General features: G+C 57.4%; 5 protein-coding genes across 5 annotated transcripts; all 5 read right to left on the bottom strand.

Moving 5' to 3' along the window:
- Nucleotides 1–1,028: 1,028 nt before the first annotated feature.
- On the bottom strand, nt 1,029–2,351 carry BKCO1_14000172 (arrestin (or s-antigen) n-terminal domain protein; the record flags this gene model as incomplete). The annotated part of the gene is made up of 1 exon (XM_020271087.1): nt 1,029–2,351. One exon carries the CDS (start codon nt 2,349–2,351, stop codon nt 1,029–1,031), a length of 1,323 nt encoding a protein of 440 aa, XP_020132261.1.
- Nucleotides 2,352–5,599: 3,248 nt separating this feature from the next.
- BKCO1_14000171 (beta-ketoacyl synthase) lies at nt 5,600–13,378 on the bottom strand (the record flags this gene model as incomplete). The annotated part of the gene is made up of 7 exons (XM_020271086.1): nt 5,600–6,376; nt 6,433–7,742; nt 7,803–10,848; nt 10,899–12,391; nt 12,446–12,597; nt 12,647–12,708; nt 12,758–13,378. 7 exons carry the CDS (start codon nt 13,376–13,378, stop codon nt 5,600–5,602), a joined length of 7,461 nt encoding a protein of 2,486 aa, XP_020132262.1.
- Nucleotides 13,379–14,111: 733 nt separating this feature from the next.
- BKCO1_14000170 (dimethylaniline monooxygenase (n-oxide forming)) lies at nt 14,112–15,709 on the bottom strand (the record flags this gene model as incomplete). Its single annotated transcript, XM_020271085.1, has 4 exons — nt 14,112–14,471; nt 14,524–14,895; nt 14,942–15,515; nt 15,576–15,709. 4 exons carry the CDS (start codon nt 15,707–15,709, stop codon nt 14,112–14,114), a joined length of 1,440 nt encoding a protein of 479 aa, XP_020132263.1.
- A 347-nt stretch (nt 15,710–16,056) lies between these two features.
- BKCO1_14000169 (aldehyde reductase ii) lies at nt 16,057–17,410 on the bottom strand (the record flags this gene model as incomplete). Its single annotated transcript, XM_020271083.1, has 5 exons — nt 16,057–16,151; nt 16,298–16,492; nt 16,543–16,677; nt 16,731–17,093; nt 17,158–17,410. 5 exons carry the CDS (start codon nt 17,408–17,410, stop codon nt 16,057–16,059), a joined length of 1,041 nt encoding a protein of 346 aa, XP_020132170.1.
- A 779-nt stretch (nt 17,411–18,189) lies between these two features.
- On the bottom strand, nt 18,190–21,588 carry BKCO1_14000168 (uncharacterized protein; the record flags this gene model as incomplete). The annotated part of the gene is made up of 5 exons (XM_020271082.1): nt 18,190–18,860; nt 18,985–19,946; nt 20,344–20,426; nt 20,651–21,109; nt 21,190–21,588. 5 exons carry the CDS (start codon nt 21,586–21,588, stop codon nt 18,190–18,192), a joined length of 2,574 nt encoding a protein of 857 aa, XP_020132169.1.
- Nucleotides 21,589–21,791: the final 203 nt, after the last annotated feature.

Genomic DNA, 21,791 nt, shown 5'->3' with positions numbered 1-21,791 from the left:
ACAGGAACTTCTTGGATGCAAACACGCCAAGGCTGAACACACTGCCCGTCAAACACGCTAACGTCATGACCGTGGGATCGGCCGGTTGACGGCGGGATCTCCTCCGGCCTCAACCTCACCTCGTCAACCATTCGCCACACCTTAAAAATTCTCCAAAAATTCAAGAATCAACCCTGGCTCACGTGGCGGAACACTCGGCCATTCTCAATAATGCTACATCGTATACACTCTCCGAGCCACAGCCGAGCAGTATCCTTGAGTTTTGCGTCATGGCCTTGGCAAACCGATGCCACTAACAATCGGCGTGAAACTTCATGAGTTGGTCCCATGAGAAAATTGATCTTCCATGTCGTACGATGTATCTCACCCTCTTTTTTGCATGTTTAGGCGAAGAAAATATCCGGATACAAATATAGGCGTGATATCATGCAAATGCATCCGGACATGGGCTTCAACTACCAATGTAATCAGAGTGCAATACCTCAGGCGTCAAATCCTAGCAGTGTCAAGATCCTAGCCAGCTACCGTGCTACAATGGGCGACAGAAGATGCCGACCTACGGCGATCCTTACTTCACCAATGCATCCGGATCTAGGATTCTACTACCTATGAAATCAATGTAGGTGGGCCAATTTCTTTCGTTATTGTAGTTTAATATTTACGTCTACCCATGCAAATGGAAAATTTTGGAGAGTGTAAAAAGTGTAGATTAAATTATATTTCAAAACATCCACATGCTTCTCTTGAAGCCGCTAGCTGGGTATTGGTATGATGCTGTCCATGATTTGAGACGCCAATCCATGTCCTCTTGTTGAAATCCCAGGGGCTCGGTCCGAGCCACCCAAACAATGCTTTTTTTTTCCATATAACTCCTTTGAATCCAGCCAATCAAGGTTTTGCTGCCAATCCGTGGCATGCATGGGTATATCCTCCGCATCCACCCTGAGTTCTACTTTTGTAAAAAACGAATGACAAAGAAAATTCGTGACCGCGTCTCGGAAGTGTTGAACGATAGGCGATAGAGGTTCTTAAGAGTGATTCAGCGAAAGACGCTCAATCTCCTCCAGGTCCCGAGCAGCCAGTTCCCCGTCATACAAGGGTGGGCTAGCTGGGATTTCATCATAGAGAGGTGGCTGCTCTTCATCCCAAGAGATGCCCAATCCAGCTCTCTCGGTGAGGACCAGGTTGAATTGGGTTCTCAGGACACGGGCGGCACCGGTAGGGGTAACCTGAGTGGGCTTGTTGTCCGGGGCCCACTCTTCGGCAACGACCATTTCGACAACGAGGTTGTGCTTGACCTCGAGACCATTCTCGGCTTGGACATCGCAAGCGGGCTTCATGACCGGGTTGACCATGGCCTGGAACTCGACTTCAATGCTGTCGTTCTGGATGTCGGTCTTCCAGCCATGCTTGACATCGTCCGAACCAATGACGCGGGTGTCTTCGTGGATGATACCCTTGCCGTCGCCTCCGACCTTGGAGACGTGCTTGGGGCAAGCAGGAGAGACGAACTTGGTGTGTTCCTCGATGCGCCAGTTGAGCTTGCGGAGCTTCCAACGGGTGGTAGACTTGTCCCTCTTCTCTTCCACCAAGCCAGACATGCGCATCTCGACATTGAAGTCTCCAATGGGGTGGACAACGTTGGGCAAAGTAACCGAGGCAGTCAGGTTGGTGGGGGGGAAGATGCGGACGGAGTGCTTGTCGTTTGCGGGCAGAATGGCACGCTTGATGTCGATGCTGCGGCCGAAAGTGATGACCTCGCCAGTGGTGGTGGTGACCTCGGCAGCCAGGCGGTAGTCGAGAACGACAAGAGGGTTGTTGGTCGAGGCGGGGAGGTGACCGGGGACCAGGTAGCTGAAGGGGAACTGGTGCTCGCCCTTGGTGAGGAGCAATTGGCCTTGGTTGAAGGTCCACTGCTTCAACTCGGTGGTTTGCGTGGTGCAGTCGGGGCATTGCTTCACGACAGGCTCCTTGGTGGTGCTGGTGGCCAGCAGCTTCATCTCGAACTTCTCGACAGTGATCTCGGGCTCGGTCACGTCAAGCTGGAGCTGGCCGGAGAAGATGGCGCCGGTGGAGTTCTGGGGAGTGTTGTAGAGCACAATCGGGGGGGACTCGACGAGGAGGGCCATCTTGGCGGGCTTTGCGGTCTCCAGCTTGGCGGCGCTCTTGCGCTCGTACGACTTGTGGCGGACGCCGAGGCTGTGGCGCTTGAAGGCGTCCATGTTGGTGCGGCTGGGCGAGGTTGCGCGCTTGATGACCTTGGCCAGGATCTTGGAGTCGTGGTGGTCGAGCTCGTAGGGCGGCGGAGACGAGGAGTCGGTCCGGCGCGGGAAGTGCAGGAGGCCGGGCATGGTGGTGGTTGCGGGCGTGGCGGGAAGCTATCGGTGGTTCGACTGGTTCGACTGGGCGAGCCGAAAGCGGAAGGCGGACGCGGACGATCTGGGGTAAGCGCTCAGGATAGCGTCTTGTGTTGGATCAGCAGGCGCAGGCGGCGAGCGGGAAAAAACATAGTCCTCAGGAACGAATGCGGTATGTGTCGCCCTGCGGTGGGGTGCGGCTCCGCGGGCTTATGTACTGCAGCACCGCGTGGCACGAAAAAATGCTAAGCGGACGAGCACTGGCAGCAGAATTCTCATGACCAGCGCCATGATGACGATGGGCCGAGCAAACGTGCTGCCCCTGCGCCAGGGCCGAATGCCGGCGCTAATTTGCTCCTATTGTCGCAGCCCTGCGGCCTTCCCGCGCTGCTTCCCGCCGACGCCCCCGGCCACGCTGCCCGCCAGCGATGACTCCCGCTGCCGTCGGCACATCGCACCATCCGCCGCAGCCCTGCCGCCATTCGTGGTGTTGTGCCCGCCCCGCGCAGCGCTCGCCTTCCCCGCAGTCTGCAGCCACTGTGCCACTCTGCCGCTGTGCCACTTCTCCGCGGACGCGCCCTGCGTCGAGCAACCACCGCCCGCTACCCGTGAGCGAGCAGCCCGTGAGCGCCGCGCGATAAATGGCGCGCCGGTGTCAATTTTTCCCTCGCGACGGGCAGCGAGGGTTGGGGGGGCCCAGCTCCGTGCGTTTCTCTGACTAACGAACGCACTGACTGGGCTAGAAAGCCGGCGCTTCTAGAAAAAAATCCTCGCGGCGGTGCGCCGCAGCCAAGGTCGCGCACACTTCGCATCAGATCCGTCCCCACCAGCCCAGGGCGCGAAAGCCGATTGATCGCGCCTTTGGTGCCTCGATCGCCGCTCATCCTGCGGCCAGCGGCCTGCCTGCCACTCACCGGTGCTGCCTGGCTCACAGCGCCCGATGTCGCTCCGCCTGGCACTGCCTGGCACCGCCCGCCGCCCGCGGGAGCGATCGACCGAAGCGGTTGCTGGATGCGGTTGACTGCGGCTCAAGTTGGATCTGGCCTTGTGATCTGTGGAGCACCCAGCCTGCGCTCCAGGCGCTCACCCGACACGACCTGCGACGCAGTGTGAGCTGACACCTTCATGATTCCCTCATGACGGCCCGTCCGCCCTGCAGCCGCTCCAATTGGAGCCGCTGCCGGCCTGCATGCGCAGTCACGGCCGCAACCACCGGTGAGGGGCGTGAGGGGCCGCCGGCAGCGAACCCACGCAGCATGACAGCCCTCCTGGCAGCCCTCCTGGCGCACGCCATTGCCCAATTGCAATTCCCACGCAACCCGTGAGCAATGTCGCGTCAATGCCCTAAGGCTGAGAATAGCAACACCCGGATCAACCGCAGCATCGCCCTTTCATTGCGGCACCCCTCTCTCACGCCTTCATTTCGTACCCCTCCCGCAGTGGCCCCCTTCAAGGCCCCGAGGCATTGTCGTTCGTGATGAGATCATCAACGGGACTGTCAACAAATGCCGCGACACGTCAACGGGGGGATGCCCGGGCACGGCGTCGAGGTCACCGCGTGTCCCAGTTTCACGATGTGCTGCCACCAGGTGCCCGCTCGCCGCGCCCCTCCTGACCCTCTTGCAAACGCCTCAACCCCAGTGCGGCTGCCGTCGGCCTTCACGAGCAGTCTAGCCCATGGTCCCCTCCACCGCATCCACACAGTCCGCCCGTCTAGCGCTGCCGCAAGACCCATCTTCGCCGCTGCGCAGGTCGCAGCGGCATCCACCTGCACCGGCTTGTGTGGAAAAGACGGTCCAGAGCCAGCGTGACACCGGTACCTGACGATCGCGATCTTCCGCACCGCACCGCGCCGCCGCCCTTTGCTTGACAACAGGCGCATGTTTGCGCTGCTTCTAGCAAGGTGCACGTAAGGGACTTTTTTTCTCTCCCGTAAGAACCGCCGTTGCACAGGGGTCACCGCCCAATCCGCTGCCGAGCTTGCGTACTCATTATGTAATGAGAACGCCGTTCTGCACCACACGTGGCCGACGCGACTGGTTGAGTGTTGACTGTCTCGCTCTCACGTGTGGCAATGGCGACCGTCTTCTCGGCGGGCAACGGAAGTCGTTGGTTTTGGCTCTGCACGCGCGGGGGGGTTGAGCGGAGAAGCGGAATGGGGGGTCGGTGTGGATGCAATAATGCGTGGAGCCATTTTATCCCGCATGGTTTTCTTGCCTTGAACACTTCGCCTGCGCCATGGAACCCGCTTCTGAGTTATTTTCGGGGCGTCGCGGTGGGCTGACCCTCAGTTCGCAATGTGCCCGGTGGGAAGTCGCCAGGGAAGACCGCTTCTTGCGAAGCTTGCAGCTAACATGGTGTCAGAACACGACATTCTCGTCATAACTGTGCCCATCCATGGACGAGCCGTCCCCACGCCTGCCGGTCAACGCGCTCGAAGCCTGTTCAACGTCTTGGAACCGCTCAACCCGTATGGGTTGAGAGTCTAAGCACCAATAGACTTCCCCCTTTTGCACCGTGTTGTAGCCCGTGAGACAAGCATACCTAGAGTACCAGGGCTAGAATGCTCCAACAGATCCTGTCATACTTGCCGGTGAAGATGTATGTTTCAGGTCTTCACTGATGGCTTCTGAAAAGCAGTCCGAAAGACGGTCCACTCATCAGTCGATCAGTTGGACGAACGTGGACTGTCCGATAGGAGCAATCTTTGAAAGATGTCGCCGCAGACTCTTGTGGTTAGAAACTGGACATGCCTACACTATCTCGTTCACGAGCAAAGTCCGTCTATGCAGCCTAGCCGTTCCCTCAACGGCAGGAAGTACACACAGTTCCAAAATTCTCTAGCCAGGATCTCGAAACTGGCCCCTCAACTCACTCACAGTAAGGTTATAGACTAAGGTCCAAACTCCGAGATCGGCCAGGTGGACTGTGCATTTCCCGTTTTGAGTGCCCGGCATGTACTGGAGTCTTCTGCCTCCATCCCTTCCCCCACCATCCAGGCATGAAGAATGAGATCATCGGGCGAGTCACACCTCTTGGCTGCTGAATTGCCTGCTGGACTAGCATTCAGGACATCACGACTTCGCGAATAGGCAAAGGACTACAATGGACGGTAGATGTCGCTTCCAAAAAAAAAATAGTAAGTTGGAAAGAAATAACGAATCTATCAGATCAAATTATGCCCAGGGGCCGAAAAGCCTGGGTGGTCAACGGGAATGGGGTTCCAACATCCACAAATCTCATCACTCCCTCGTTATCAGCCCCCCTGACACAGTCCTCTTCGATCCGGGCCTTCGCCTTCCCCATGAGCTCCTCCATGTTGACGAACTCTTCCAAGTAGACGCGCTTCGGATCGACATCTTGTCATCGTCATCGCCCTCAACAGGTGCGTTTCTCCTCGATACCGTGGTCCTCCGTCTCCTCATCGTCGCTCGTGTCGAGTTCGTCCTCACCGACAACCGATCGCTGCCATTGTCCGCACTGGCCGTGGCGATGCCTATCGCGGCTCCCGAGCGCAACTGCATGAACAGCGGCGTCTTCAAGAAAGCCGGCTCCGGCACGCCTCGGCTCCGGAAGTCGGCCGCGCAAGGCAAGCCCACGGCTATCTGCGGCTGCACGGTCGGCGCGGTGGCGCGCTGCTTGTCGACGTGGTACTCGATGAGGGCGAGGAACTGCTGCTCCTGAATGCCGCTGTCGTCGTCGTCGAAGAAGAACAACGGGCTGGGATTCAGAGTTTCACGATTGGTGGCGGTCGATCCGACAGAGAACACGTTGCCTAGGTCAAGTGTTGTGGCTGGGAGGCCACGAGCACGGCGGTAATGAGCTAGCGCATCCTGGTAGGCGTTGGCAGAGGCATGGTTGGCCTGATGCTTGGCGCCCACGACGGCGTTGCTGCTGGAAAGCATGATGAAGAAGTCAAGATCCTTCGGGAGGTATTCGTGCAAATTCCATGATCCGCGGACCTTTGGCGCCAGCGCAGCCTGGTAGTCTTTGAGAGACATCGATTCGAACGCGGAGTCCTACAGCAGTGGGTTAGCATGTCTTGAGTCTTGCAGGTATTGGCAGAGAAACTTACCTTGAGCTGGGTGGCTCCCTGAATGACGCCAGCAATCTTGGGCATTCCATCCTCTTCGCAGGACCGTAACGCAGCCAGCAGTACGCCGTCGTCACTCACGTCACACTCGAAAACTTCACATCTGACTCCCATTCGCTTGAGATCCTCGATCAGCTCCTGTGCAGCATCGTTCGAGGCCCCGGACCTCGACAAGAAAATGAGGTTCTGTGCACCTTGAAGTGCCATAGACTTGGCAACGCTTCTGCACAAACCGCCGAAGCCGCCACTCAGGACGTACGAAGCGTCCTCCCTGAGCTTGGCTGACGCCCGCGGTTTGGGGACCACGTTGACCACATCGTCCTCATTTGCTGTAAGAACGACCTTTCCAACGTGGCCTCCTTGCTGAAGAAGACTGAAGGCCTCTTCAATCTGCGAGTAGTTGTACACAGTAGTTGGCGTTGCGGCTTTGATCTCTCCTTGGTGCCAGAGCTCAATGACATGGTTCAGCACACGAGCGGTCGCTTTGAGATCCAGCTTGAGAAGTGTGTGCAGATCGACTGCCGTGAAGGTGGCTGATCGGCGGAACGGCTCCATGTTCAGGTTGGCATTGGCAAAGACGTCGCGGTTGCCGATCTCAACGAAGCGGCCGAATGGTGCAATGCAATCCCAGGACCTCCGAAGCGCTTCTCCTGAGAGGCAGTTGAGGACAACGTCGACCCCACGGTCTTGAGTCAGCCGCTTAATGCCCTTTGCGAAGGACAGGTCCCGGGAAGAAAGGATCTGATCCTTAGGGATACCGTAGACGTTGACAAGCAAGTCTCGCTTTTCTTCCGAAGAAACGGTCGCGAATATCTCGGCTCCTTGGGACTTTGCGATCTGAATTGCGGCTTGGCCAACACCGCCAGCTGCAGCGTGGATGAGGCACGTTTCTCCCTTTTTCAAGCGTCCCACTTCCACAAGGGAATAGTATGCCAGCGAGAAGGCGACAGGCAGCGCGGCTGCGACGTCGAAGTCCATGCTCTCGGGGATCTTGATGGCGGCATCTCTCGGCGTCCTCGCGTATGTCTGGAAGGTGCCGCATTCGGCTGAGAGGACGATTACTCGATCACCGAGCTCAAGGTCGGTTACGTGAGAGCCGACGCGCGTTACGAATCCCGCACCTTCGGTGCCCAACACGTCCGCCGGTATTTCGTCCTTGGCTGCAAGGACATCCCTGTAGTTGAGACCAGCAGCCTTGATCTCGACCTCGATGTAGTTCTCAGGGAGAGGGTTTGCAGGCTCCGGATCATCGACAAAGCGCAGAGAGTCGAAGTGGCCCGGCGTGGCAATGCCTAGTCTTTCAGTTAGCAGTCTGCACAGCGAGAAGGAATGGGTTCTGTTGAGAAACGTACTGAGCTTGAGGGCTCTGGACTTGTCCGCACCGAAGGCCTGGGGCTGGGGAACAGGCTTCGCGCAGCTGGCGCTGATGAAGTCGTTCGCATACGACGCCTCAACCAAGCGATTGGTGCGCACCAGATTCCCGCGGACCAAGTACTCGCCATTCTTGTCACGGCCCTCGACGAAGTGCCGCCTGTAGATTCTCCTGATGTGGCGAGCCATCTCGCTCTCGTTCTTCTCCGAGTCTTCAAATGCAACAGTGGTGAGGTCGCATCCATCCCGCTCCCTCTCCCAGCGGAGTGTACGCAACAGACCGGTGGACAAGCCGACCTTTGGGTTCTCGGACGGATCCATGGTGGCCCAAATCACTCCGTTTGCTGATGTCAAGAGCTTCTGCACGGCCGTCCACTCCTCGGACTCGATGTCTCCTGCAAGAAGAGCATTGCCCAGCTCGGCAGTCACGACACAGCAGGAGTCCTTGAGGCTGTACTCTTCGAGCGACGTCAAAGATCGAACCTTGAGGTCCAGTTTACCGGCGTACATGGTCATGAGTTGCGCAGCCAGGTTGTCCGCAACCAGCTGCTCTCGAAGCACGGGTCTGCTAGACGTCACAACGAACGTCCTCTTGATCTCGATGTCTGCCTGCGGCTTCTCCTCCTCCTGGGTCGTGGCCACGATGATGCTCTGGACATGAAGGTCGGGGTTCAGGGTATCTGGCAGACGAAGAACGGATTTCTCGAACCCTTGTTCTCGCAGGGCTGCGACCCATCCTTTCTCGGTCAGCAGCGGCCCCCATTGACGGCTCGGCTCCGTACTCCGCCACCAGTTGGGGAGAAGGCCGAAGGAGAGGGGTCCCGGAAGAAACTCTGGCTGGGTGAACTCTTGGATGATGAGCTTGCCTCCCGGCTTCAAAAGGCGGTAGATGTTCTCCATGGCCAGCGACAAGTCCGCCGTCGCGTGGAGAACATTGGCGGCAACGACGACGTCATACGTTCCTTCAACTTCCTCGAAGCCCTGACCAGTGAGGTCTTTTTCAATGTCCAAGGCCTTGAAATCCAGCACCTCTCGCCATTTGGTGAACTTCACCTGGGCTTTCTCAAAGGACCCGGATGAGATGTCGGTGAAGGTATACTTGCGGAGACGGGGCGACCGCTTGCCTCGCAACCCGTTTGGACAAAGCGTCTCGAGGATGGATGCAGTCGCTCCACCTGTGCCTGCTCCTACTTCACAGACCCGCAAGTCCCGGTTCTTATGACTGTACAAGTCCAAATAACCGCTGAGCAACGCATGGACCTTGTCTGTCCCGACCATGCGGCTGTAGTACTCCTCCAGAAGAGAGTCCATGAACACAAGATGAAGCGCGTCTTGCTCGGCATTTAGCGTCGGGATGATATGGCTGCCCATTCGCACAGTCAGTTTGCCTTCAGGTCCAGATTCCTCGATATTTTTGAGAAAGGCATCTCTCCTCGTCGTGTCCTTCCGGATTTCATCCCACTCCTCCAGCTGGTGGCCAATACGCTCTTTCTCATAGTTGCGCGCCTGCATGCGGAGCCAGTCCAAGTATTTTTGTTTGTGAGGAGCCAGCTCCTTCGGCTGGTTGTTCTCGTCGTCGAAATGCTCGACCGCTTCCAGAATGTAGATAGCAGCAGCCAGCTGGAGGTCCTGAATCCGCTTCAAATTTGTAGGGTCGTTTTCCTCCAAAGCCTTCAAGGATTCTCTGAAGCAGTTCTGCACCTCTTCTCCCAACAAGTCGATGTCTGGCTTCCAGTTCACGTTAAAGCAGAGTTGCCGTTGCCCGGCTTCTCTCAGCGCAAATTCTTGCAGAGGGCCTACTTCGAGGCCTCTGATGATTACCCTGGCATCCCGGCTCTTCTCATCCCACATCGTTATCTCCGCACTGAACTTGTTGTGCGAAGCGGCCCTTGCTGAAGACTGGCAGGTGAAGACATGGCCGGGCTCGGTTTCGGTATGGGCAGAAATCCAGACGCTTTTAAGGGATATCGGAACAGACGGTTCTCTCATGGTAACTGCGCCAGCTGCGCCCTGCAAAGCGAACGGAATCATATGGGTCAAACTGTCCAGGGTCGCGGGCTGAATGAAATGAGGTTGAAGGTAGCTGCATGGCATGCAACTGGCAACATCCGGGATGCGGAGACTGGCGATAGCCTGGCCGGTGGGACCGTCGGAATCTCCGCACTTGACCTCTGTGAGGTTCTGGAACAGAGGTCCAAACTCAAGCCCAACTCGCTCGAGCTCGGCATACTGGCGGCGGATATCTCTCTTGCTTTGACACGCGACTTCACACTGGTCCAGGATTTCTCTGAAGTGCTTCTTGTGCTCGGTCATTTCACGTCCTGCATCGACAGGGCCGGTTGTGAATGCCAGTTCAACCGCAACCGAGCCTCGACAACACTCAAGCCAAGTGTTGTGCTTGTAGCCGAAGACGGAGAAATCCCAAGCAGCATCGACTCCCGAGGAAGATTTCCGCATGGAGAGCATCACTTCCGTTTCTCGATCCTCTTCAAGCAGAAGAGCGTGGGAGATGACGACGTTCCGCAAGTCAAAGCCGGTGATCTCCCCTTTCCCTGAGCTTAGTTGTGTAACGCCTTCGATGGCCATGGCCAAGAATGCAACTCCCGGAAAGACCACATGGCCAGTGATCTTATAGTCTTTGAGCCAAGGGAGCTCTGAAAGGCGGATGCAGTTCCTCCACTGGGGTTCGTTAAGATTCCAGTCAGGCACCGGTGCTCCTAGAATGTCGTGGCGGGGCCATTTCCGGAAGCGCCAACCTTGACTCCTTCGGCTCTCGCACCACAGCTCTTGGCTGTGATCAAAGGCGTAAGGAGGGAGATTCACCAAGAGCTCGGGGTCTTCGTCGCCATGATTGATCCTCTCAAGATCTACAGGGTGGCCGTCTGCAAAGAGCGCGGCAACTGTAGATAGCAGAGTAGCTGCGGCACTTTTGTTCTTCAGCAACACTGTCTGGTATCCGATCTTGTCGAAAGCGGGCTCATCGGCCACAGCATCCTCGAGAGAATTTGCGAACGTCGAGGTAGGTCCCTGTTAACTTGGTCAGCTTCCGTGCGAGGTGCAATAGCATCGTTACCCACAATCTCTACGAGCTTCGATGATGCCGAACCATCGTTAACCAAAGTTGAACACAGACACTGCAAAGCGTCGTCGAACTTTGACGTCGCCTGCAAGGCTTCGATCCAGTAGTCCGGTTGGCTCATTTCCGCAACGCCAATTTTCTGGCCGGTGATGGAGGAAAAAATCTCAACATCCTTGCCCTCGACCGGGTTTCCCGCCGAAAGGTCACCGATCAGGGAACGGTATCTGCTGCTATTCGCATCGCTCGCAGAGGCCCATAGTGCTGCAAGCATGCTTCCCTTTGTAGAGGCCGGTCTCGAAGCAATCATGCCACGGTAGTACGAAATCCTCCACGCACTGGGTTGGTCCAAAGCACCTGCACAGTAGGCAGCCGCGGGTTCTCCTGTAGAATGGCCGAGAACGTAGGCAGGTGTGATTCCCCATGACGACAAGAGGTCTACAAGAGCAATTTGGATCACAGTGCACAATGTCTGCGCGATGTAGGGTTCGTGCATCCTGCTCTCCTCCTCACTCTTCAACAATTCATCGAACACGCTCCACGGGCAGCGCAACGAGGCGATGAAGTCACTTGCCAGCTCGACCGACTCCTTGAACACAGGATAGGAGAGAAGTTCCCTTCCCATTGCGTACCACTGTGCCCCTTGCCCCGTGAACAGGAAGCCGACACGGGGGGTTTCCTTTGGACGGAGTACTCCAGATGGGTTCGAAATGGCCTCATTCAATTCCTCGACAGACTCGGCGGCAGCAGCGAAGCCCCATGGGAAGCGAGAACGTCTTTCAGCGAGGGTGTGAGCCAAGTCGCCAAGGTATGCATGCGGTCTGTCAGTCGACAGAGACGACAGATGCTGCGAGTAGGCCGAAAGACATCTTCTGATGCCGTCTTGATCTTTGGCCGACCAGGAAAAGATCCTGTATTTGGGGCGGTCTTCCAAGCCTCCACTCGTCGACGTTCTGCGGCTCTCGGAGATTTCTGTCCGGTGGATTCCACGTAGCTGACGTTCTCGAAGATAGTTGTACGCATCGTCAAGCACCACATGTGCGTTAGTACCGCCGAACCCAAAGGAATTCACGGAAGCCCTCCTGACGCCTTGCAAAGGCCAGGGTGTTGCTGCCAGAGGAAATTTAATGTTCCACGTCTCAGTGTCGATGTGAGGGTGCGCTTTTTCGAAGTTGACGTTCTGGGGAATAATGCCGCTCTCCAAAGCTAAAACAACCTTGATGATTGAGGCAATGCCCGAAGCACCTTCGAGATGGCCGTGGTTCGCTTTTGCGGCTCCAACATAGAGCGGTTCCGGTCGGTCTTTCCAAACGCTAGAGATGGCCCCCGCTTCTTTCACATCAGCAGTAGGGGTGCCAACACCATGGGCCTCTACAAAAGCGGTTGTGTTGAGATCCAATTTGGCAGACTCGTACACCTGTCGAATCAATTCTTCTTGAGCTTTCTGACTGGGCAAGGTCAGTCGTCCTTCGCCACGGCCGACCTGGTTTACACCTGTCACATGGTCAGTCCCGGTTCACTGCAAGGAAAGCGTTCCGTAATCATTACCTGTCCCACGAATGACAGCGCGAATAGTATCGCCGTCGCGGACGGCTGCTTGGAGAGGCTTCAGAACGACTGCACCGACACCTTCACCACGAGAGAATCCGTTTGCACGATAATCGAATGGAAAGCACATTCCGTCGGGCGAGAGAAGGCCACTGAAGAGTCAGAATGTGCCGGTAAAGGCAAGTGGACGTGACAACTCACCCATGATCCATGCTGTACATCGACTCTGGGTTTTCAACGACATTGACGCCACAAACGATTGACTAGACGGTCAGTATGGCGGTCGAAAAGAAGTTCCAGTGAAACACAAACCATTGTAGATTGGCCCTGGCGCAAATCGGCACAAGCCGTGTGCAAGGCCACCAGGCTGCTGCTGCATGCCGTGTCAAGGGTCATACTGCACCCTCTGAGATCGTAGAACCAGCTGACTCTGTTGGCGATGATGGATTGCGAAGTCCCCGTGTGCTTGTATTCCAAAGCAAGGTCGGGATCCATGGCAAGAAGGGCGCGAGTATCGTCATTGGTAGCGGCGGCGAAGACACTCGTTTTCGAGCCTCGCACCTTTTCCTGAGTGAAACCGGCGTTCTCAATGGCCTCGTAAACGCTTTCCAAGACGATGCGTTGCTGCAGATCCATGGAGAGCACCTCGGCCCTGGACATGTCGAAGAAAGCTGCATCAAACCTGGATCCATCTTGGGTAGTGTCGAGGAAATGGCCACCGTTGACAGAGGTGCTCCCCCCTCTTGCTGGGGAGGGGTGGTAATGGCCCTCGTGGGACCACTTGGTCCCCGGCACGGCGGAGAAGGCGGAGCGGCCGTGGACTAGCAGGTCCCAGAGCCTCTCGGGGCTCGAAGCATCACCGGGGCCACGGAAAGCAAGGCCAACGATGGCAACGTCGTCGGGGCGAGCATTTTCAGCATCGGAGACGGCCATGGCGATGTTGATCGGAGCAAAGAGCCAGGTTGCTTGAGGGATAGGTCCTAAGGGCGGTGAGAGGCTCACGCACCACTTTTTATATGTGGAGCGCCATGCCGAATTCCAGCACCAGGCCAGCGCAGCACTTTCTTCGGTACGAAGGCGTGGGTACAGATAGTTTCACGACCGGTCAGAAGGCCCGGGGAACTCCGGGATGGACAGCGACTTCTCTTGTACCTGCATGGCGAGCGGTAAATCCTCACGATGATTGACGATCGGCCAGCTCATCACCTCCAGATCTGCGCACATCAACACACGCGACGGAATGGCAGGTCAGCCAGGAGAGTAGATTGAATTGATTGCTGATTCTAGGCGCGAAGACAGCGGCGGGGTTGTTGCTCTCGCATGCAGCGGGGCGGGGTTGAGGTTGAGGCCACCATGGGCTTTACGGGATCGGCGGGAAACAGTGCCGAGGAGCGCCGATGCGGACCCTGAAGCTCTCAGGCGGCCGAGTTTGCAGACGTGTTGAAACGGCAGGATTGACTCGAGCTGAGACAGCGAAGCCCTGGTGTGGGCCGCGGGAACGGTTGCTCCGCTCCGGCAGGCTGCAACTGGTGCCGGGGGGGCGCTTGACATTCCAGCCTGAGGCACGGGCCAGCGGCAACCAGATTCCCCCCGCTCTCCGCCGCTCTCCGCCGCTCTCCGCCGCTCTTCGCTTGCACCTGTCTCGCCCTCTCCACCAACCATCTACCTACAGCGTGGCCTGCTGCAATCCGCCGGCGCCCCTGGCCTCTGCATTCCACCGCTCCCACAGAGCTTTGCGTCGCTCATGCCCCGCCATGAATTCCTCAACCCACGCCTGGTCGAACTCTGGCAGCTGTCTTCCACTGCCTTCGACGCCTGGCCCGGCGAGAGCACGCACTGTCTCGAAGTAGTCTTCGAATTCGGGGAATACGAGCGTGAACCGCCCGCCATCCCCTCTTGCCGCGATGCGATCAGCCTCCCATTTCTGCTGCTCTTCAAGACGCGGCAATGTCGCCCGCCCGGCCAGGATCCTGGCTGCCAGCACCGCCTGCCACTCGAAGATCTTGAACGTCAACCCTGCTCCTACCTGGGACACGTTAGCGCATCCGAGTCGATGGTTGTGCGCGAGCCCAACCTACAGCGCCAACAAATAGCAGCGTCGGGTCTTTCTGGTACACGACATGCTGATACAACCCAGGTATGCGGTTGTTGCGCACCTCCACGTCGGGTAGGAATGGCAGCGACCATGAGTATCCGGTGCCGAAGATGATGTGATCAACGTCTTCGATCTGTCCGCCATCCTCGAAGTAGACAGTCCGAGAGCCGCCCGACGTGACAATCCGCGAGATGGACGGCTGCTCCTTGATCTTTGGATGCTTGAACGCAACATCCCCAAAGTAGATGTTGGCGTTGTGGCCCTTGACCACCGCATGCACTGGTGACTGCGCTGTCCCCACAAGATCAACCGCGATATCGGCTGCAGACACGGAAGCCCCTACCACAACAACCCGCTGGAACTTGTCAGCACCTGCCCGCGCTTCAGTGGGGTCAACAAACCTTGCCGCGAAATGCCTCACGCCCCCGGTACATCTTGGAATGGAGGACGCTGCCGGGTCGCTGCAGCTCAAAGTCCTCAAGACCTTTAATGTCAGGAACGTAAGGCACATGAAAGTGTCCGCTCGCAACCACAACTGCGTCAAAGTACTCGGCCCACCAATAGTCACTCTCTTCGCCTGCTTTCCTGAGGGTGACTTTCCACCTGTCTCCCACCTTCTCGATTCTTTCAACAGCTGTACCGTACTCGATATAGTCCTGATAGCCGTGCCTCTGGATGAGATCGGTAATGTACTTCAGCATCACTGTCCAGTGCCTGAAAGGAGTGTCGGCCCCATGTGCAGCAACGGACCACTCGGAGCGAACCTCGGGGATTGGCTCCTGGGAGAAGGACATTGCCAATGCCGCAACATTGGTCTCGAGGTAAGGGTAAATGGAGGACTCAGAAAAGCGCTGGGGCGGGGATTTTGGCGTCCGTGCTGGAAGGGTAGGTGGCAGATCCGGTGGAGGATCGGCGCTGCGTTTGGCAAGAGCTCCCAGGCTCTGCAGATTTGGTGGAGGCGCCTTGTCCGCGACCCTGTTGCGATTTTCATTCAATCCATGCAGGCCGTGTCCACACGCGAAGTGAAAAACTCACCAGCATCCTCCGGGCCTGTCGCGACGCTCAAACACCCTGATCAGGTCGAATGCTTTTTCTTGGGCGAGTGCATCAATCGCGATGGCTCCAGCGGGGCCAGCGCCCACCACGGCGACTGTTTTTGCGCGTACCATGCTGCCTGTGTGAGAGGAAATATAGGGCTGGTCGAGCGACTTATCTACCTTAGTGGCAGTGGGGCTGCACGATAACACAGCTAATCACGGCTATCTGAGCGTCGGCCGCTGATCTTAGTAGGGATGGCGCAAAGCCGCCGAAGCATTGCGCTATCGAGCCAAGCCAACACCACCATTTTGTTGCCTCTTGAAATCCACCTTCAGTGACTGATTCCCAAAATGATTCATGTAGTTTTAGTAGTGCCACCTGCACCTGGATACCTGCTTTGCTACTAGCAAAACAAGCTCGTTTGGACCGTCATCAACGTCGCATTGCTTTAACCAATCGTCGTAGTTCAATTTCTTCATCACCCAGTGTAGAATTTCTCAGCATCATAGATACTGCCGAAATTGTCCACAAAACTCACAACGATCTCAAAGTCTGGATATCCGATACCGTAGACTACTCAGGCAACATCCTTGTGGTACTGGAGAATGCCAAACAACGTTAGCAGCCTTCGAAAGTGTCCTTCAAACTCTGACTCAAAGGAATGAATCCTGGCCGCCCCATCTCAACCAGCAGCGCCTCAGCTCTTTTAGCGGGCTCACAAGTGGTCAAGTCATCCCACAGTCCAGCCACATAATCCATAAACGTCCCTGCCGGATACAACTCTCGCAGAGAGCTAAGGACGTCGTTCCAGTTGTATGGAGAGGCACACGCGAAGACGCGCTCCCCGCACACGTCGGGATGCGTGAGAGCGGCGACGTGGAGACGTCCGTTGTCTTGAACGTCGACAAACCATTCTATGTACAGAAGGTCACGCGATATCCTTACAGCGCCGTGGGTTACGCACCTGGAGGGTAGGATGTAACGAAGGTCTTGATGAGATCCTCATCACTGTTGTATAGCGCCGCCGCCAACATAGTCGTCGACGGGAAGCCCTGGTTCTCGGGGCTGAGGATCCGGCCAAAGTTGCCGCCAGGGACCACTACGCCTGATCTGAGCACGATTACTCTGCGCCCGGGAATAGCTCCGGCTTACCTGAGTTGACTACCAAGCTGGGTTCGTTCGGCTTCACCCATTCCCACATGGCCTGCTCGCCTTTGACTTTGCTAGCTGCGTAGACGATGAAGCCCTTCTCCAAGTCTGATAGGTCGTGCGGTAGGCTTCCTGCCATCTGGACGGCCTCTTCGTTCCATGTGTCTTTGGTGATGGCCGCACGCTCGTTCGGCTTTGCAACTGTCACGGCGGAGGAGGAAGACGTGAGGACGAAGCGCTTGACCGTCTTCTCTCGTGCTGCGGACTTGAGTATGTTGAGGGTGCTGTCGACAGCGATCGGGATGACTTTGCTTGGGTCCGGATCCAGACTGACGGGCGATGCAACGTGAATTACGCCTGCGACTCCTTTTTGCAAGATTTGTTGGTTGGTTCAAATTCTCTGGTCATCATGTGCGGAGCTGCGACTTACCGCTCAAAGCCTCGTCGAATGCGCCATCGTTGGTCATGGCTTGAACTTCGACCAGCTCGAACAGCCCTGGACCAAAGCTCTTCTCGAAGAAGTCTACCATCCAATTACTCTTCTGAATCTCCCTTACCGTGCCGCGCACTCTGTAACCGTGTTCAAGCAGCTGATTGGCCACATGGGAGCCAACAAATCCATTCACTCCAGTGACAAGGACCGTCGCGCCTGGAGCGATTGCGGTGCTTCTGATTGATGCCATGGTTGATTGAGGAGGAGCGCCGTTAATGTACCGTAGTGGAACCTTTACCACATGAAGCTTTCCGTAAAATTTCCTTTGAACGTCTTCTCTGCTTCGTCGGGTTTATCAGGTCATGATGCGTATTACAAATCAAGTAGGATTCAAGTGGGATTCTGCTGACTGCCAAGACGGCCCCGCGACATATTCTGCAACTCGATTGCCTGGAGACTGGCATGGTGCGGCATGTTAATATTGAACGGAGCCTTGAATGTAAGAAAAGTGACGGTGCTCCTCTCAAAAATTGAGATCTTGAATTTCAAGGCTACGAGACAGAAATTCTGTATGGTTGGATTGTTAGAATCCAGCTCCGTACCCACATACTCACGGCGAAGAAGCCTTGAGGAGATCTTTGCCAGTAGTTGTCATCTTTTGGAACACCTGGAGGCGAACGTGCGACGTACTCGGGGAGAGCGAACCCGGCACCTACTTCGCGCTGGGTTCAGTAACCAGATAGACTCTGCAACTTAATGTCCCGGAGAAGTAGTGTACAAGTGAACTGGGAGACCAGCGATGTAATGGCGAATTTCGCTACAATAAGCTCGGTACCGAAGCGGTGGAAAATGGTCGGCGGCACTGCCGATGGTAGAGACAATGGCTTCATCTGCAATGCTAAAGGGATCGCCTTTTGTCAAGACCACGAAGATTTGACGTGTCATGACGACGTTGACGCGGTGCGTTGAAGCAACGAGCATCCCCGCTGCACATCACCCACACTCAGTCCCAGAATTCACCCCACATCATCACTCATGAACGATCTCCACCCTCATCCTACTCCTCTCCAACACCTCCTCCACAACCCCCTGCAGCCCCTCCTCCACCACCCCCCTCAGCTCCTCCCCGATCCAATCCCTCATCTCCACCTTCCAATCCACCAGCTTCCCGTCCAACGCCTCGTCCACCTCCCCCTCCACCTCCCCCTTCGTCTTCTCCTCCCACTCGTCCATCCGGTCGCCGAACCTCTCTTCCAGCCGTCTCAACACCCTCGCCTCGCCGCTCCGCCGCAAGGACTCCTGCCGCAGCAACAGCCTCTCGACGCGCCTCACGTCGTCCCGCAACGCGCGTATCTCGGCGTCGAAGGCGTCCAGGCGGTCATCTTCGGTGGGGCTGGTGGGCGGCGCGTCGTCGTCGACGGCGTTGACGGCGCCGCTGAGGGCGATTTCGCTGCGGAGAGCGCAGAGGTCGTGCTCGAGGGAGGAGAGGCGCAAGTGCCAGGGCTGTAGGGCGGTGGTGATGCGGGCGTCGACGTCTAGCGCCGTTGTCGTCGTCGTCGTCGTCGAAGGAGAAGCGTTGTTGTCGGGGGCTTGATGAGGAAGTGGAGCTGGTGGAGGGGTTGGGGACTTGGTTCGGGCGGATTTGGGGGCGGGGGCGGATGCGGATGAGGTGTGGGTGGTTGTGGTTGGGGATGCTGGGCCTATGGGATACGTATAAGCGTATGGGGTCTAGGTCTAGTCCGATGGACAGGACGGGATATTTGGGCACCTGGGACGACCGGGAACGGTGCAGGTGAAGCGGTAGTTAGACATATGGGGACTCACGTTTTAAAGAACGCGGAGGCTTGGGGTCCAGCGGGTCGGCAGTGGGGCAGGCTGTTGCTGTTGATGCCGAGGCTGGCGCATCGTACGGGGGAGGGACTTCTTTGTCGAATTGAGCCAGGAGATGGCCGACGTCTTCGCCGCCCGAGCCACCGTAGAGCATGTCAAGGGCATAGTCATGGGCACGGGGGCGTAGGGCGCCATCGCTGGCTTGTTGACAAAGTTGTTCAAATTGATACGAGTTGTTGTTCTTGGGCAGGTGGATAGTCAAATCAGTGGCAGACAGGAGCGAATGCACGGCTTCTAGAATGCGGCCGGACGCTGCCTTGTTCGGTGCGAGCTGCTTAAGTCCAACAGGGCCAACGGCCGTCATGGGTTGCTTGAGTTGAATTCTAAGTGCAACCACATCATCGGGCGAGGTGCACGCCTTGGTCTTCGCAACTAGGATATTGGTGCCGGGCTGAGGGGCGTTGTCGGCTGGGTTGTCTATCGAGTGGATCTGGTCGGGACATAGAAATAGGTACAGGTGTGCCTTCTTCCCCGCCGGCTCTTTAAGGCCGACTGGCACGCGGAGGCGGAATGAGCAGGTCCGCTCCGACGCGTCATATTTGATGTTTGCCGCGACTTGGCTGGATGATGTGGGGAGCTCGCAGCCTAGGTAGGCGATGCTGCTGCAGGTGGACTTCCATTGTACGAGCACAGGCGCATTGTCAGCAAGATGCTGCATCTCCGGCGAGGGAGGGGATGGCGGTCTAGTCATGGCACCGGTAGGACAGTCAGCAATAAATAGTCCACAAAGGAGTATAATGATAGCCCTCGGCGCGTTTTCAGCGGCGAGAATCCCACCCGCCCAGGCTTTAGAGCAGCCTTGACTCAGCGTCCAGAGGCGGTCCAGAGGCACGGCGCCGCCATGCAACAGGGCCGTCAGAAGCGTCGATTTGCGCACCGGCAGCCTTTTCAGGCCCCTACAGACCCTCGTTGGAGTGCACGCAGCATGGTCTGCTGGCAAATTCGGGTCGGTTCTGGTGCGGCGCTGCGCTGACGAGCCCGGCGACCTTTTCAGGCCCCTACCGGCGCATGTGGAGGCGACTGACCGCGTTGGTTCCGTCGCGCTGCGAAGGACTGGGATGCTGGCTGTGGCCGAGACGCGTCAACAGCGAAGCGCAGGCATGATGAGCGATGGGCGAAGCGCGATGCGGTGTGGGTGGTTGATGACGCAGATGGTGTTGAGTCGAGGCTGCGGGTCGAAGGTCGCACGGGTTAAGAGGTCGCGCGACGCGCCAAGCCCGACCGCGCCAAGCCCCACCCGGCGCTAAACACACGCTAAGCCTCGCTTAGTTGACTCGCGCCTTGTGGCCTTACGGGTGCCTAGCTTGGTCATCATCCTCGAGCCATCTTCCTCGAGCCACCATCCTCGAGCCATCACCCTCGTCCGAAACACGTCGCTATCCTCACTCGTCAGTGACTGCCAATCACTAATGTATTTTTACCTCATCACCAACTCAATTCCCACAAGCTACACCACCGCTTAGTTCAAGTCACGTATCGTTGAAGCAAATCAATTGAGCGGGAGATTCTACATATCTATGATGGCTAAAGCATATGGATTGAGCGGGAGATGACCGTAGAGAGGAGAGATGGACGACAAAACCACAGTTCACTGGCTCACCCTCACCCTCCACTCGGGCACCGCGAAGTCGTCCCTCCCTGTCATGAAGCGAATGCTATTCGTCAGAACCGTCTGCAACACCTCCATCTCCTCCTCATCCCTTGGCCCATAAAACATCAAAAACGTATCGGCAATCCTGCCAAAAATCGGGATAACCCTCTTCACTAGCGACCCCATGGGCACAGCCATGCGGTGCCGCTCCGCCCAGCCCTTCTCGATCAACACCCGGGCATCCGCCGGCGCGAGGTACAAATGCACCGACAGATCCCCGTGCACGTGTCCGATCTCGCCGCCGGACATCAGCGCCGCGCGCGGGAGCAGCTCCCGCCCCGCCGCATCCCCACGCAGCAGCTCCGCGCGTACGAACAACGCGTCGTTGTGCCTTTCGTACAGGGACGTCTTCGTCTCGAGCAAGCGCGGGTTCTGCACCGCCGCGTTGGCAAACAGATTCCGAATAAACTACACATGGCACCACCCCGGCCCTCGTCAACACAACACCACCACCAACGCCGCTACGGACGGACGGGGGCCGCACTCACCTCCCCCATTCCCTCCCCAGCAAACTGGTCCAACTGCCTGTGCGGCGCGATCCCGCCCACCCTGGCCCGCTCGCCCCGCCTCCGCGGCAGCCCCAGCATTTCCGCATTCACCGCGCCATCATCTTGCGGATAGTCGTCCGTCCGCGTCGCCTGCGCCTTGCTGAGCGCGAACGGGCGGATCAGCAGCGTGATGCCGGCCCAGCCGAGGAGGTTGTACGGGACGCCGCCGGGGCCGAGGGCGAGGAATTCGCGGTAGTCGAGGATGGAGAGGTAGATGATCAGCGGGGCCGCGAGGACGGCGGCGGATGTCGTGAGGAGGATGGGGGGGTAGCTGCGCGGCGGGGCGCTGGTGGTGGGGGGGATGAAGCGCGGTGGGATGAGGCGGCGGAGGTGGTCCATGGCGGAAAGGGGGGATGGGGATGGAGTGGGATAGAGGGGAGGCTCCTGTTGGTGGTGGTGTGAGATATATATATTTATGTATGCGGGAGAGCCGGATGCGTCGTCATCGTCAGCATGCATGCATCGCCCCCACGGTGTCGGGTATTTAGAGCATGGGGGGGCCGAAACAGGCAGCGATCCTCTTCGGCAGCGAGGTCAATCTC

This window comes from Diplodia corticola (genome assembly GCF_001883845.1).
Source record: "Diplodia corticola strain CBS 112549 chromosome Unknown scaffold14, whole genome shotgun sequence".
Taxonomy (NCBI): domain Eukaryota; kingdom Fungi; phylum Ascomycota; class Dothideomycetes; order Botryosphaeriales; family Botryosphaeriaceae; genus Diplodia; species Diplodia corticola.
The sequence above is the reverse complement of the archived record's forward strand: the minus strand, read 5'-3'. Positions and strand labels throughout refer to the sequence as shown.